The sequence below is a fragment of the Mirounga leonina genome, unplaced genomic scaffold, assembly GCF_011800145.1.
Source record: "Mirounga leonina isolate KUSES-001 unplaced genomic scaffold, KU_Mleo_1.0 Mir_288, whole genome shotgun sequence".
NCBI lineage: Eukaryota > Metazoa > Chordata > Mammalia > Carnivora > Phocidae > Mirounga > Mirounga leonina.
In genome coordinates, this window is record NW_023270664.1 from 518557 (window position 1) to 532187 (window position 13631).

General features: G+C 44.1%; 1 protein-coding gene across 8 annotated transcripts in view; it reads left to right on the forward strand.

The window, feature by feature from the left end:
• NCAPG2 (non-SMC condensin II complex subunit G2) overlaps positions 1-13631 on the forward strand; it is a 65022-nt gene that overhangs the window by 29639 nt on the left and 21752 nt on the right. For all 8 annotated transcript variants that reach the window (XM_035029759.1, XM_035029761.1, XM_035029765.1 and 5 more), the window contains 6 exons: positions 376-555; positions 2037-2189; positions 6932-7154; positions 7367-7464; positions 11173-11346; positions 13359-13429. In XM_035029759.1, the coding sequence (XP_034885650.1) occupies positions 376-555; positions 2037-2189; positions 6932-7154; positions 7367-7464; positions 11173-11346; positions 13359-13429 (899 nt within the window). The remainder of the gene's footprint in view (positions 1-375; positions 556-2036; positions 2190-6931; positions 7155-7366; positions 7465-11172; positions 11347-13358; positions 13430-13631) is intronic.

A 13631-nucleotide genomic window follows, 5' to 3' on the forward strand; every position in this document is an offset into this window, starting at 1 on the left:
TATTCTGGGCTTAGTGCAGTACAGCATTTTGGAAATTCAAGGAAGTGGCTTACACGGCTGTGTCTGAAGGATCGTCTGAAGTCTGCATACCTCACTGAATGTGGGGATGGTATTTGAGACTCTGCTATCAGCAAAGTCCTATAGATGGGATTGGCAGATATGGCACCACATGTCTGGATTGTCCTTTTTATTAAATGCTCAACTATAGAAATGATAAATAATAAGAGATGTGTGAGTCTGTACAGGACCAGTATTTCTATAACTTGAAATGTCTGCTACATTGTGAATGCATAGAGTGCTAATGTGTAAAGCAAATATTGATACAAAGGGAGCTGATTTAAGATTTTTAAGTCTTTTTCCCCCTCCAACTTATAGAGCCTTTTAGAAGATCCTTATCCGATGGTCCGTTCTACAGGGATCCTTGGTGTTTGTAAAATAACTTCCAAATACTGGGAAATGATGCCTCCAACCATTCTTATTGATCTCCTCAAGAAAGTAACCGGGGAACTGGCATTTGACACAAGCTCAGCTGACGTGCGCTGTTCTGTCTTTAAGGTAGGATTTAAGCAATACTTATTTATCATAGAATAATTAGAAAATACAGGGGCACCTGGGTGGCTCAGTTGGTTAAGCGACTGCCTTCGGCTCAGGTCATGATCCTGGAGTCCCGGGATCGAGTCCCACATCGGGCTCCCTGCTCAGTGGGGAGTCTGCTTCTCCCTTTGACCCTCCCCCTCTCATGCTCTCTGTCTCCCATTCTCTCTCTCAGATAAATAATTAAAACCTTAAAAAAATAAAGATTTAAAAAAAAAAAAGAATAATTAGAAAATACAGAGAAAGAATAATTTTTAAATTATCCGTAATTCTACTCTTATAGATAGACTACTATGGACATTTTGGTTGTACATCCAAAGTAACATTTTTAAAAACCAAATTGAAAGTCTTCTACAAAAAAGGCCTACTTGAAATAATACGAGTTTTTAGTGGATGGCCTGGGTGAGTGGTGCACAGTGTTTTTAAAATAGGAGTTGTATGTAGTACTTACATTTTTTTTGTAATTATACATTAAAATTGACTTTTTTGGTATACTGTATGCACTTTTAACAAGAACCTACAAAACTATCCTTTCTCCCACCATCCAGTTTCAAGAGTTATCAGGAACACATCTGGTCTTATTTCGTCTTTAGCCAGTTCATCATCTCCCACTATTGATTACTTTGAAACAAACCCAGGACACTATATCAGCTCATCTGTAAATATTTCAGTATAATGGTTAAAACATAAGGTCTTGTTACAGTTAATAGTAATATTGTAATAATATCGTATGGTGACAGACGGTAACTACGCTCACCATCGTGAACATAGCTTAATGTACAGAATTGTCGAACCACTGTGTTGCACACCTGGACGAATTTAACATTGTATGTCCACTATAATTCAAATAAAAAAGAGTTCTCTTTAAAAAATCCTTTTTCCTGATAATTGTAAAGCAAAGTGGAGTGTATCAGATCTTCAGATTGGTGACTGGCTTGAGCTTGGGCAGGTCACTCTACCACCTGTTTGAGGTGCACGTGGCTGTGTCCCCCCGATAGGGGGGCTTTGTGCCCTCTGGTTTTCATGCAGGACTGAGGCAAGAAATAGAATTCATGGGCTACTAAAGAAACGTGAAAGGATCGTTGGATCCGACACAAATTGGCTTTGGAGCCCTGTCCGCCAGTAGTTGTTCTGTTTCTTTCAACTCTAAAAATCCTTTAAAATTTGGCCAAGAGAAAGCATTGCAGGATTATTTTATAACTGTGTTAATTTTGTTTGGATAGAACAATGGATGAACTGATTATCAGTGTTGAAACTATACTAATTCATTGAAAGTATGCTTTTTATATGAAACTGTTTTAGGAAAGTGTTATATCTGTAGATATATTTATTTCACTAGTAGTTCACTAATAAGGATGGAACTGGATATTCTCTTAACTGAACTTTTTATTGTTTATGTTCTAAATTTGAGTTCTTTTTATTTCTCCTTTTATTTTTGGTAGTGTCTGCCGATAATTTTGGATAACAAATTAAGCCACCCATTATTGGAACAGCTTCTGCCAGCACTGAAATACAGTCTCCACGACAATTCAGAGAAAGTGAGAGTGGCTTTTGTTGATATGCTGCTGAAAGTCAAAGCCGTGCGGGCTGCTAAGGTAGGACAGGCAGGATTTTATCATTGAAGATGTGAGATAAAGAAGTACATTTGTTTTCACCAACAAAAAGACAAAGTAATTTTAATTCCAAGAGTTTTAGTAATCACATTTAAACTAGCTGATGTCTGGTATATTCTGCCAATTTATTGTGTCATAAAATTTCATTTGTTTTGTGATTTTCATTTAAGTTTCTAGAAGTATCATCAATGTGTGTTTTCTTTTTGGTGAAAGACATTAATGGAAGCAGCCCCCACCTTAAACTATATTTCCATCACGTGCATGAAAGCTTTTGTTCAAATATTGTAACACTTGGCACTCAGTAACTACTTGAATATTACTGGGAGAACTCCCTTCACATTTTACAGAAGGAAGCAAGGAGATAATTGTGTTATGATGTACATTTTAACATGGTGTTAACTTTCGAAGTGAGAGTGTACTCCTTTAGCTTGAGTCCTGTTCAGCTTTTGGCTAAAAATGTTAGTTAGAAGGTTTTTTTTTTTAATTAATTTTTTAATTTTTTAATTTTTTTTTAAAGATTTTATTTATTTATTTGAGAGAGAGAGAATGAGAGAGAGCACATGTGAGAGTAGGGAGGGTCAGAGGGAGAAGCAGACTCCTCGCTGAGCCGGGAGCCTGATGCGGGACTCGATCCCGGGACTCCAGGATCACGACCTGAGCCGAAGGCAGTTGCTTAACCAGCTGAGCCACCCAGGCGCCCAGTTAGAAGGTTTTTTTTTTTTTTTTTTTTTAAGATTTATTTGACAAGAGAGACACAGTGAGAGAAGGAACACAAGCAAGGGGGAGCGGGAGAAGGAGAAGCAGGCTTCCCGCAGAGCAGGGAGCCCGACGCGGGGCTCGATCCCAGGACCCCGGGATCATGACCCGAGCCGAAGGCAGACGCTCAACGATTGAGCCACCCAGGCGCCCCAAGTTAGGAGGTTTTTAACGTCATTTGGTAACACTGTGTCTTTTCTTCCTCCGTGCAGTACTTTTCTGAAATTTACTTAAAAACGCTCGTTTGTCCCAGCACAGAATTTGGGAGCAGCCTGACATGTCCATTAGTCTAGGGTTAACCACGCAGGCCTGTGGTGTGTTCATGCACTGAAGGAATGCTGTGTGGCCGTGAAAGGAGATGAGCGCGCGTGGAAAGTCCCCTGAGATGGGAGTGAAAGCCAGCGTAGGTGTGTGTAGTGTGCTGCCAGCTGTATAAAATGGCCAGCCTATGTACGTGTTTGCTCAGATAGTGTAAGATATTCCTAGCAGAAAAGGAGGAATTCATAACAGTTGCCTGAGGTGAGGGGGATTGGATGTCTACGGATGGGGCACTGGGGAGGCCAGGACACATACTGTTTATGGTTCTTATGAATTTTGAACTGTGAGTTTTTGTTGTTAAAAACTAAAAACCAAAGGCTATTTTACATGACCTCCGTAGCACACATCCCCCACGTCACACCCAAGCGCCCTTCCGTGGTCGTTTTGCTGGACGTCGCTGGACCGAGCGTGGGCTGTTTCAGGACTCCGCTCTGGCCCTCTCATCTGTGTGCGCGTCCTCAGGCCCTGGGCTCTGTTGCCTGCGCTGCTGCAGGTGCCCGTGAAGTCTCGGAGCGCGCAGCCTCCAGCCTTGTTCTTCTTTCAGAGCTTTTTGACTGCTTTAGGTCTTTTGCATTTCCATATGTATTTGAGAATCAGCGTGTCCATTTTAAGAAAAAAGATGGCTGCGATTTTTATCCCATTTGTTATTAACAGCTTAATAAAACTGAGTAGTTCTGAATCTAAGACGGAAATTTTGGTCTAGTGTTGTGTTTGAAATGTTTTGTTTGCAGAGGACTATTGTGGTGATGTCTGGTGAGGAAATATAGAGAGCAGTGTTTTCTCTTTATTAATGAGTCTACCCGAGAGAATAGTGGGGAGACCAGGTAAGATGAGGACAAAAGTTCTTTGACCTGGAAGTTTGGATTTTAGGAGAGTAGCAAGAAAGAAAGCATAATGTTTTACTGGGGTGCTTCTTTCATCTTAAATCTTAGCTGTTCAAAAGCCAGGCAGAGAATGCTTTAGCTGTGAGATCTCTGGAAAGATGGAGAGGCAGCTAACAGGAAGTGGGAGTGGCTGATCGTCCACCATGTCAGAATGACGGGGGTCTCCTGCTACGCTGTCAGACCCTGATCATGCTTGTGTTAGTAATGGACACACTTAACATTTGAAGTGAAAGACCAGTTACCGATTTGCTTGTGGTCTTGTCTGTTGCAGATACCAACCTGCTGGTGATATGTTTGGGTAAAATAAAACTTCAGGTAATTGAAACAGAACAAATCAGAATCCTGAGCTAATTAGAATTGTTCTGCATTATTTGAGAAAGCGAATCAAAGAAAAACAAGCTAATATGGGGAGTTTCTGGAAAGGCAGACACACAGGAAGTGTTAGTTATAAGAATCACCCTGGAACCTGGCGTTTGGTAAGAGTGCCAGTGGCTAGTTCCCATTCAAGATGGTGTAGTCTCCGTGAAGGTCTAGGAGTCAACCTTTTTAATGTGACTGGGGACAGACCGTGAACTTCTCAGGTCCTGGCTCCGTGGCTGGGCTGTTGTGCTGAGATCTGGGATGTTTCCTGGTTGTTATTTCTTGCAGCCAGGTTGGAGCTCTGAGGTCTCGAGTCTTGAAGAGCTCTTGCTTACCTGAGTTCTCAAGTGGAGGGCTTTCTCTTTCCTCTGGATTTTTCCCTCTTGGGAATGGTCTGTTGCTGTGCCTGTTCTGAGGTTGACATTTACTGATGGCAGAATTGACCCATGAGTTCTCATGTGGGGAAGGTGTGATGCTCCTGCTGAGGGTACTGTTGCCCAGAGGAACTCAGCAATCTGGAGTTGTCAGCTCTGCTCCTTGACCTGTTGCTTCCATTCTGCATCGGTGTATGCATCGGGGCCTGCACACCATCGTCCTCCGCCTTCCTGTGAGATTGCAGGCAGCATAGTAGAGCAGGTGAATGGTGAATCCATTCGTTGGCCATTTTGGTCTTGGGTTGAATCTGCTTTTGCGGTGGTTGTGAAATCGCACCAGGTAGCTAGGTGCGCTTGAGTGTTTGGGCAAGTGTTTTTTGCTGGTGTGGTTGTTAGCCAAACCTGCTGTTCAGGATCACAGCTCAGTACACTCACATTCACAACCAGTAGCCCATCTGGACCGACACGCAGGCAGGGAGGGCGCAGGGGAGGTGAGGGAAGAGGGAAGTTGTTACAGCCGCCAGATGGAGCCTCAGACTCGTCACTACCACCTTCTCCGGAACCTTGAAAGTACTGCCTCTCACCCTTAATTGCCAGCCTCACTCAATCATGTTTCTAGTTAGTTGGCCGTGGGCCCTCTTCTGTGAAGCCACTGCCTCTGGTGGGGTGAGGGCTGAGAGCCGGGCCCCCATGCCATCCTCTCTGCCTGCCTTACTGCTGGCGGCACTGGTGCCATTTGCCCCCCAGTACCACTGTGAGTAGCAGTGTTGGGCGTGGGCCTTGGGCTTAGTTACTGTCTTTATTTACTCTAAAAACTTTTTCAGAAATACCAAGAGGAGTCTAAGTGCAAGTGTCCCGGGAGGTTTCTGGGGGAAGTCATCAGTAGCATCAGACGCTCAGAGACTTCCTGGAAGGGGAGGTGTGAATATGTTCATCTGGATTTTCAATAGAAGGTCATTAGGACCTTGGCAGGAACAATTTCAGTGAGGGTAGAAGCTGCACTACTGTGGGCTGAGCTATAAGTGGGGTGAGGAAGAGGAGGTGGGGGCAGGTGGAAGGAAGAGGAGGAAGGTGAGCTGCAAGGAGAAAGGAAATTCAAGCAGAGTTTTGTGGGAGGCTTTTGTTTTAAGAGGTGGAATGACTTGAAAATACTTAAATGCTGATGAGAAAGATGAAAATCCTGGAAAGGGGGCAGGTTGTTAGAGCTAGGTCCTTGAGGAGAATGCATGTCGGTGGTATTATCCCCATTATACAGAGGAGGAAACTGCCAGCTATAGGTATTTGTACAGGATTGCCAGCCGAGAAGTGACTAGGTCAGGATTTGAACGCTCCACCATTAGAATCTGTTTTCTTTCTCCTGCTGTTTTTCTCTTGTCTGGAATGTCTTGCTTGGAAGTTTGTCTCTCTTCTGTAGGCAGTAGACGACTTCGAGGCTTTGGAGCAGAGGGGCTAGAGGACAGTCATGGTCACGCAGCAGCTGTACGGTGGGCTGGAGGAGGCCGATGTGGTCATCTAGGCTAGCTGGCCCCGGAGAGGGGAGGCAGCAATGGGCCAGAGGGTGCTGCCTGCCATGGGTGGTGGACCAGGTATCTCTGGGGTTCAGGAGTGATGTCTCCGACGTAGGGAATAGGGTATCCACTTTAGCTCTCTGTGTCAAAGTGTTGTAAATTTTTCTATTCACGTTTCACATTAATGGGCCGAAGTTGGTGTTTTAGGAAATTTTTAAATTATGAGACTGATAATCATAGTTATCATTTGAGAGTTTTCACCAACCATGATACTAATTAGTTGTAATTAACCCTCCCAGCAGTGTTATACTTCAGTGCCTTATAATGGCAATGCTTTTTAAAATATGGATTTATTCTAATTTCTCTACAGAAGAGTCACAGTTTCTGGTATAGTCATTTGAAATGAATTTTCTTGAATATAAAGATTAGTTCCTTTTTTATTTTGCTCAGGAAATTTTGTTTAGAAAGAGTTTTCAAGATTACAGGGACAATTGACTGTTCCCTTCTGTGTATGTTTTACGTAGTTTTGGAAAATATGCCCCATGGAGCATATTTTGGTTCGTCTGGAGTCAGATTCCCGGCCTGTGTCTCGGCGCCTGGTGAGCCTTGTCTTCAACTCTTTCCTGCCCGTGAACCAGCCCGAAGAGGTGTGGTGTGAGCGCTGCGTCACGCTGGTGCAGATGAACCCCGCAGCCGCCAGGACGTTCTATCGGCAGGCTCACGAGCACACCGCCTGCACGAACATAGGTGGGGGCGCCTGCATCTCCGTGCTCGTTGTGTTGCTCCCTAAGGCATAGCGAATGCCCCATAGCCTCAGTGTTGAACTCCATGCTCCAGTGCACTTTGTAATGATTCCCTTTAAAATGGTGTTTTTAGTTGTTTGGGATTATAATCTCACTGTGAGAAAATTTTGTGGAAGAAACATGTACGTTAACTACCAATTATTTTAAACATTTCAGCAAAGCTGATTCACGTGATTCGCCACTGCTTGAACGCCTGCATCCGGAGGGCCATGCGCGAGCGCCACGAGAGCCACGAGGAGAGGGAGAAGGAGAACGTGAGTGTGCTCGGGCTTGCCCTAGCCCGGCTGCACCGGCGGCCGTGTTTCCTCAGGGAACACAAGGCCCCTGTGCCCCTTGCTTGGAGAAAGGCAGAACGCTGGCATTGCCATGGACTGTTATGTCAGCAATATTTTGACTTCCCATGATCCCTTCAGTATTGGTAATTCAGCAAGTTATTGTAGAGGATCACGAATAATGTTTCTGAAAGAATTGCTCCACATCCTTTGTAGTTCATTGTGGAGCTTGGGTAGGATTTAACACAGGAAAATTTACTACTGGTAACACCTGTCCCAAATTTTCTTGGCCTTAAGCTTCTCTGTATATTTTAATTCGACCTGGGTGTAGCATACACCTGGATTGGATTCTGGATGTTACCACATTTTATAATCAGTGGTGTTAATGTTCTTAAGGATTTACTCGTAGCCACTGCTGTGAGATTCTACTAGAAACATCTGGGGGTTGAATTTCTAGGAATGAGCTTTATTTAGAACTATTTATTTATTTATTCATTTATTTATTTATTTGAGAGAGAGCACAAGCAGGGGGAGCGGCAGAGGGAGAAGCAGACTCCCCGCTGAGCAGGCAGCCCGATGCGGGACTCGATCCCAGGACCCCAGGATCATGACCTGAGCTGAAGGCAGACGCTTAACCAACTGAGCCACCCAGGCACCCCTAGAATTATCTTTTAAAAAATAATTAATTGGGGCACCTGGGTGGCTCAGTTGGTTGAGCATCCAACTCATGATTTTAGTTCAGGTCACGACCTCAGGGTCGTGGGATCGAGCTCGAGTCCGGCTCTGTTCTCAGCTGGGAGGTCTGTTTGAGATACTCTCTCTCCCTCTCCCACTGCCCCTTCCCCTGCCCGCACATGTGTGTGCGCACACACACACTTTCTCAAATAAATAGATCTTCAAAAAAACTAATAAAAATTAAAAAAAATAAAAAGTAGTTAATCAAAGGGACTGGTTAGCTGCTATTTCTTCAGAATCCAGAGTGACCACTTAAAAGAAATTTGAGAGACACATTACTTATAAGCAGTATCCTAAGCTTATAAACAAACTTTCATGCTTATGTACATCTAAAGTAAAATTTGGGAGTAGTTTTGTAGTACCCAAATAGATTAGGAAACTGGCCTTTAAAAGAAGTCGCAAGAGACAGTCTGTCCTTTTGCTGAGACCTGGTCCTGCATGTAGGCCCCAAGGCGAGGTCCTTGCATACAGTCTGACCCTGCCTCAGTCCCCACCTGCGTCCCACCACCTCTGACACAGGCCTCTTTGTAGGAGAGGGTGCCAGGTTTGCTCACGGGTCTCACGCTGGCCTGACGACTTCTGCATGCACCCCAGGGACACCTGTGCCCATGGGCTTGCAGCTGGAGGGCCACCACTCCATCCGCCTAGACTCTGTTTAAACAAGTCCTCGTCTCTTGGGGCGCCTGGGTGGCTCAGTCGGCTAAGCAGCTGCCTTTGGCTCAGGTCATGATCCCAGGGTCCTGGGATGGAGCCCTGCATCGGGCTCCCTGCTCAGCGGGAAGCCTGCTTCTCCCTCTCCCACTACCCCTGCTTGTATTCCCTCTCTCTGTCAAATAAATAAATAAAATATTTTAAATTAAAAACAAAAAACAAGTCCTTGTCTCTATCCCAGTCAGGGAAGCAGGTGTGGAATCAAGGAGGAAAATGTACAGAAAGGGTGGGACTGGGTTTTATCCTGACAGTGGACCCCGACTAGCAGTTCTAGCCACTCACAGACCTCCTCGGCCTCAATTTGGAAAGCCTTCAGCCCAGGGCATTTGGAGTTGGTTCTGCTTTTATTTTTGGTGGAATTTAAGTTCCTCTCTCCAGGGTTTTTCCCTCAGTATACAGATTGTATGGGCAGAATTTTTCAGGAAGCTGACCGCATCGCCCTACGTCTTTAGAAACCTCAGCTGGAGAGGCCAGCATGACAGTCTCAGTCCACGGTTCTGGCGCGTGGGGTCACAGCGTGGGAGGTGGAGGCAGTGATTGATGCCCAGGGAGAAAGCACAGCTTCTCCCTGGGCCACCACTGCAAACTCAGACTGATGGTGGAAATGGTTTGCAGAAGAGCAGACACATAGTTTGTGATGTACTAGTTGAGAGACTATTACATTTTGTAAATTTTGAAGAAACCCTCCACCCCTATTATTAAAAACCTAGGTATTTTTTATAACACTTTGGGTCAGTTTCTGTACCATTAGAAAACACAAGCTTTTAGAAGTGTGTAGGTCTATTATAGTTTATATTAGACAAGAAATACAGTTTGTCGTGTGGCTATTCTCATTCTGTTTAAGTAAACTCTGCACCCGACGTGGGGCTTGGACTCAAGACCCAGAGATCAAGAGTCACATGCTCTGCCAACTGAACCAGCCAGGTGCCCCAAGTTTGTTTTCTTTTAAACTGTCTTTTTCCATTGCGTTTGAGTAGATAGCACAACAGTACCAACTCCTGAAATGAACCTTCTTTTGCATCCCAAGGTAGTCCCTTTTCAGGAAATTGTCTGTAGTGGTTGCTCGCAGGTTATCAGATGTCTTTGGTCAGTCCCATTGTAGGGCTGGCTAGCAGACCCCGTCAGTGTGTGTGTGAGCTGGTTGTGTTCTGGGGTCTGTGTTCTGTGCAAAAGAAGACTTGCCAGGGGGCATCTGTGGCTTAAATGGAGCACGCAGAAGAACATAGCAGCGATTATTGCTCACAGCCAGTGTAAGCTCAGAAGGTGTGAACGGTGTGTTATTTTAGAACAAACTGAGGAAGCCAGTGATTGAGTGGGAGTTGGTCATCATCAGCCCTCCCCAGGCCTGCATAGTGGAGAGCCTGGGGTGATCTGACTGGCCGAGTTTGTAGCTGAGTCTCAGTAGCAATCACATTAGGTAAATCCTTCCCTCCTCCCCCAGTCTGTTCACATCAAAGTGTATGGCAAGAAGTGACATCTTGCAGTAATTCAGAAGATTCAGTAGAAGTATGCTCTTTACTTGCTTATTATGTCCCTAAAGACAATAGTTTATACATTTTGATTTTTAGAGGATTTTTAATTCACATAAAGTGTTGATTGAAAGGATATAGAGTTCATTTAGCATTTATTTCTTGAGTGGGCTTTTTTTTTTTTAAAGATTTTATTTATTTATTTGAGAGAGAGAATGAGATAGAGTGAGCATGAGGGGGGAGGGTCAGAGGGAGAAGCAGACTCCCCGCCGACAGCAGGGAGCCCGATGCGGGACTCGATCCTGGGACTCCAGGATCACGACCTGAGCCGAAGACAGTCGCTTAACCAATTGAGCCACCCAGGTGCCCCTCTTGAGTGGGCTTTTAAAGGCATTTACCTCTACTAGAGATTCTTTCCTTTCCTTTTTTTTTTTTTTTTTTTTAAAGATTTTATTTATTTGACAGAGCACAAGCAGAGGGAGAGAGAGGGAGAAGCAGGCTTCCCGCTGAGCAGGGAGCCCGATGTCGGACTCGATTCCAGGACCCTGGGATCATGACCCGGGCCAAAGGCAGCCGCTGAACCGACTGAGCCACCCAGGCGTCCCTCTACTAGAGATTTTCAAATAGAAGATAAAATCATTTTCATGAAATGAAAATAGACTTGATACCCTTTATGTTTCTTCTTCAGGTCTGGAATGTACTTTTAAAGATAGAGTTGTTGTCATAATAGTTGTTATGATTTGATTCTTTCACAATCAAATTATTTGTATCTTAGGTTCTGGACAAAACATTGTCTGTAAGCGATGTTGCATCCATGGCCGGTTTGTTAGAAATCGTTGTGATTCTCTGGAAAAGTATTCACAGAAGTATGGAAAATAATAAGGAAGCCAGAGTTTACACCATTAACAAGTTTGCCTCTGTGCTCCCTGAGTACCTGAAAGTCTTCAAGGTAAGACTGCTCACACTGTGGGTGGGTGTATTAAGATTGCATTTGTGCAGAATTAGCCAAAATGCCCAACACGCTTACCTGGCAGGACCTGGTTGGTCATGTGTAAGGGGGGATGCTGAGCCAGTGCTCACCTGGCAGGGGAAGTGGCCTCTTGCCTTTCTCGAGGGTGGAGGCCATATGTCTTCCCATTTCATATCCCCAGCACTCAGGGCAATTTGGGGGTGAGTGCTCAGTTTTTCTGTCTTCAATGGTCTGTGACACCATTTGAGAATTTAGTTTGATTAGCTGGGAATTGAGAAAGAAGAGTTGGCAAACATGATGCCATAGCGGCTAAGTTTCGTGGGCACTTTTAGGCATTTGATGGCATACTGTAAGCAAATGGGTTTCTGAAGTGTTTGAGTTGTGTCTGCAAATAGAACCATGCATATAACTTCTATTTGGATGAAGGAAACCTGTTTCTTGACTTTTTACTTCTGAGGGAAGTTCATATTTCCAAAACAAATAGAAGTAAGACTGAGCTAGAGATGAAAATGTACTCCTGATTATAAAGAAAGCCTGGTTTAAATATAGAACGATCATAGGTTTTATGAACCATCCTTCTCTTGATGAATTTTACTTTTGGGCTCTTCCAAAACTGCTTATGTGACCTTGACCCCTTAGCTGTTCTGAGCCTCATTTCTGTGACTGTCAAGTCTCTGAGCTTCATTGTGTCCCTGAAATGCAACTGTGACCTGTTCAGGAAGGTAAATAATCTAAATTGCTCAAGTTATTAGTACATTTAAAAGCTCAAATAATTACACTGGGCTGGGAAACCAGCATTATCTCAAAATTCTCAGACGATAACAGAGAAGCCCATAGAATACTAGATGAGATGACAGATGAGCAGTGTGGCCTCCAGGTATCTAGGGACCCAAGGAAGGCAGTTAATTAATTCAGTTAATTTCAAATGATTCTGGCAAGAGAACTTCTCTGCACTCGGTTGCTCCGAGAACATTGTGGTCTTCTTTATAAATGAATAAACAGCCAATAATCCAGAGAGAGTGGAATTAGTGGTAATTAGCAGTCTGCTTTTGTAACATTAAGTAAACATTTTTTGTATTGGGAGTTGTGGGGGAGGGGTGGGTCCACTCCAACTGAATGCAGAGTAAGTGCAGATCAAATTTCGATGTTGTCCCTGGTTCTGTTTCAAGTGTATTTTGGGGGAAATTGTTATTTTTTTTTCTGTTAGGGTCCACCATCTCTTATTCTCCCAATCAACCGAGGATATTTTCTATTAAGTGTTTTTGATTGAGCCTGGTCTACTCTTTGTTTTAATGGTGTAATCACAATAACATTGGTATGGCTATGGCTTATTAAGTGCCACCACGGATGGGGTGCTGTGGTGTGCCTGTCTCGTTCCTCCCAAAAATGCAGAGGAGGAAACGGACCTTGGCACTGCCTCTTTGCTCTGTGCTGATCCAGCTGGCAAAAACGTGGAGTCTGGTGGGACCTAGATTTGGCTTGGTAGCTCCTAAGCCTATAACATTTTCCATTAAACTGTATTGTCTTACCAAAGATTTTCTGATTATTTTATGGAAAAGTTTTTTTCTGACTAGTTCATTCTCTTGACATTTATATTCAGGATACCAAGTATACAGAGTTAATTTTTTTCCCCCTTTAATCAGTATTGTTTTTAAAATAGAAGTCAGTGCCTCAAAATCAAGGAATTTGTCTATTCTGCTTATTGATGTATCTCCCGGGATCTGGGTTTGCAATTCATACACAGTAGGTGCCTAATAAATATTTGCACAAATTAATACATCACACGAGTGGTAAATGTCACTTAAAACTTTGAAACTGCTTCTCCAATATAAGGCTTACCAGTAGGTTTAAGTTTCCCATTGAACACTGAAAGGAGTGCTCTAATTCCTACCGAGCAGCTCTGAAGATAGGTTATTAGGAAGTTATGTGGACAGCCTTTCAAAATGTCATTGCGTTTAAATACCCTTTTCCCCCCTTTTTTATGCTTTTAGGATGATCGCTGCAAGATCCCTTTGTTTATGCTCATGTCCTTTATGCCGGCCTCTGCTGTGCCTGCATTCAGGTAACCCCTCCCTCCCTCCCCTCTCCCCGCCCACCCTCAGGTCATGAGTGAGAACCCTGCCAGGTATCCTCCCTCTCTCTCCCTCCCTCCCCCTCCCTCCCTCCCTCCCTCTCTCTCTCTCTCTCTCTCTCTCCCTCTCTGTTGTGAGTGAGAACCCTGCCAGGTATCCTTCCTCTCTCTCTCTCTCTCTCTCTCTCTCTCT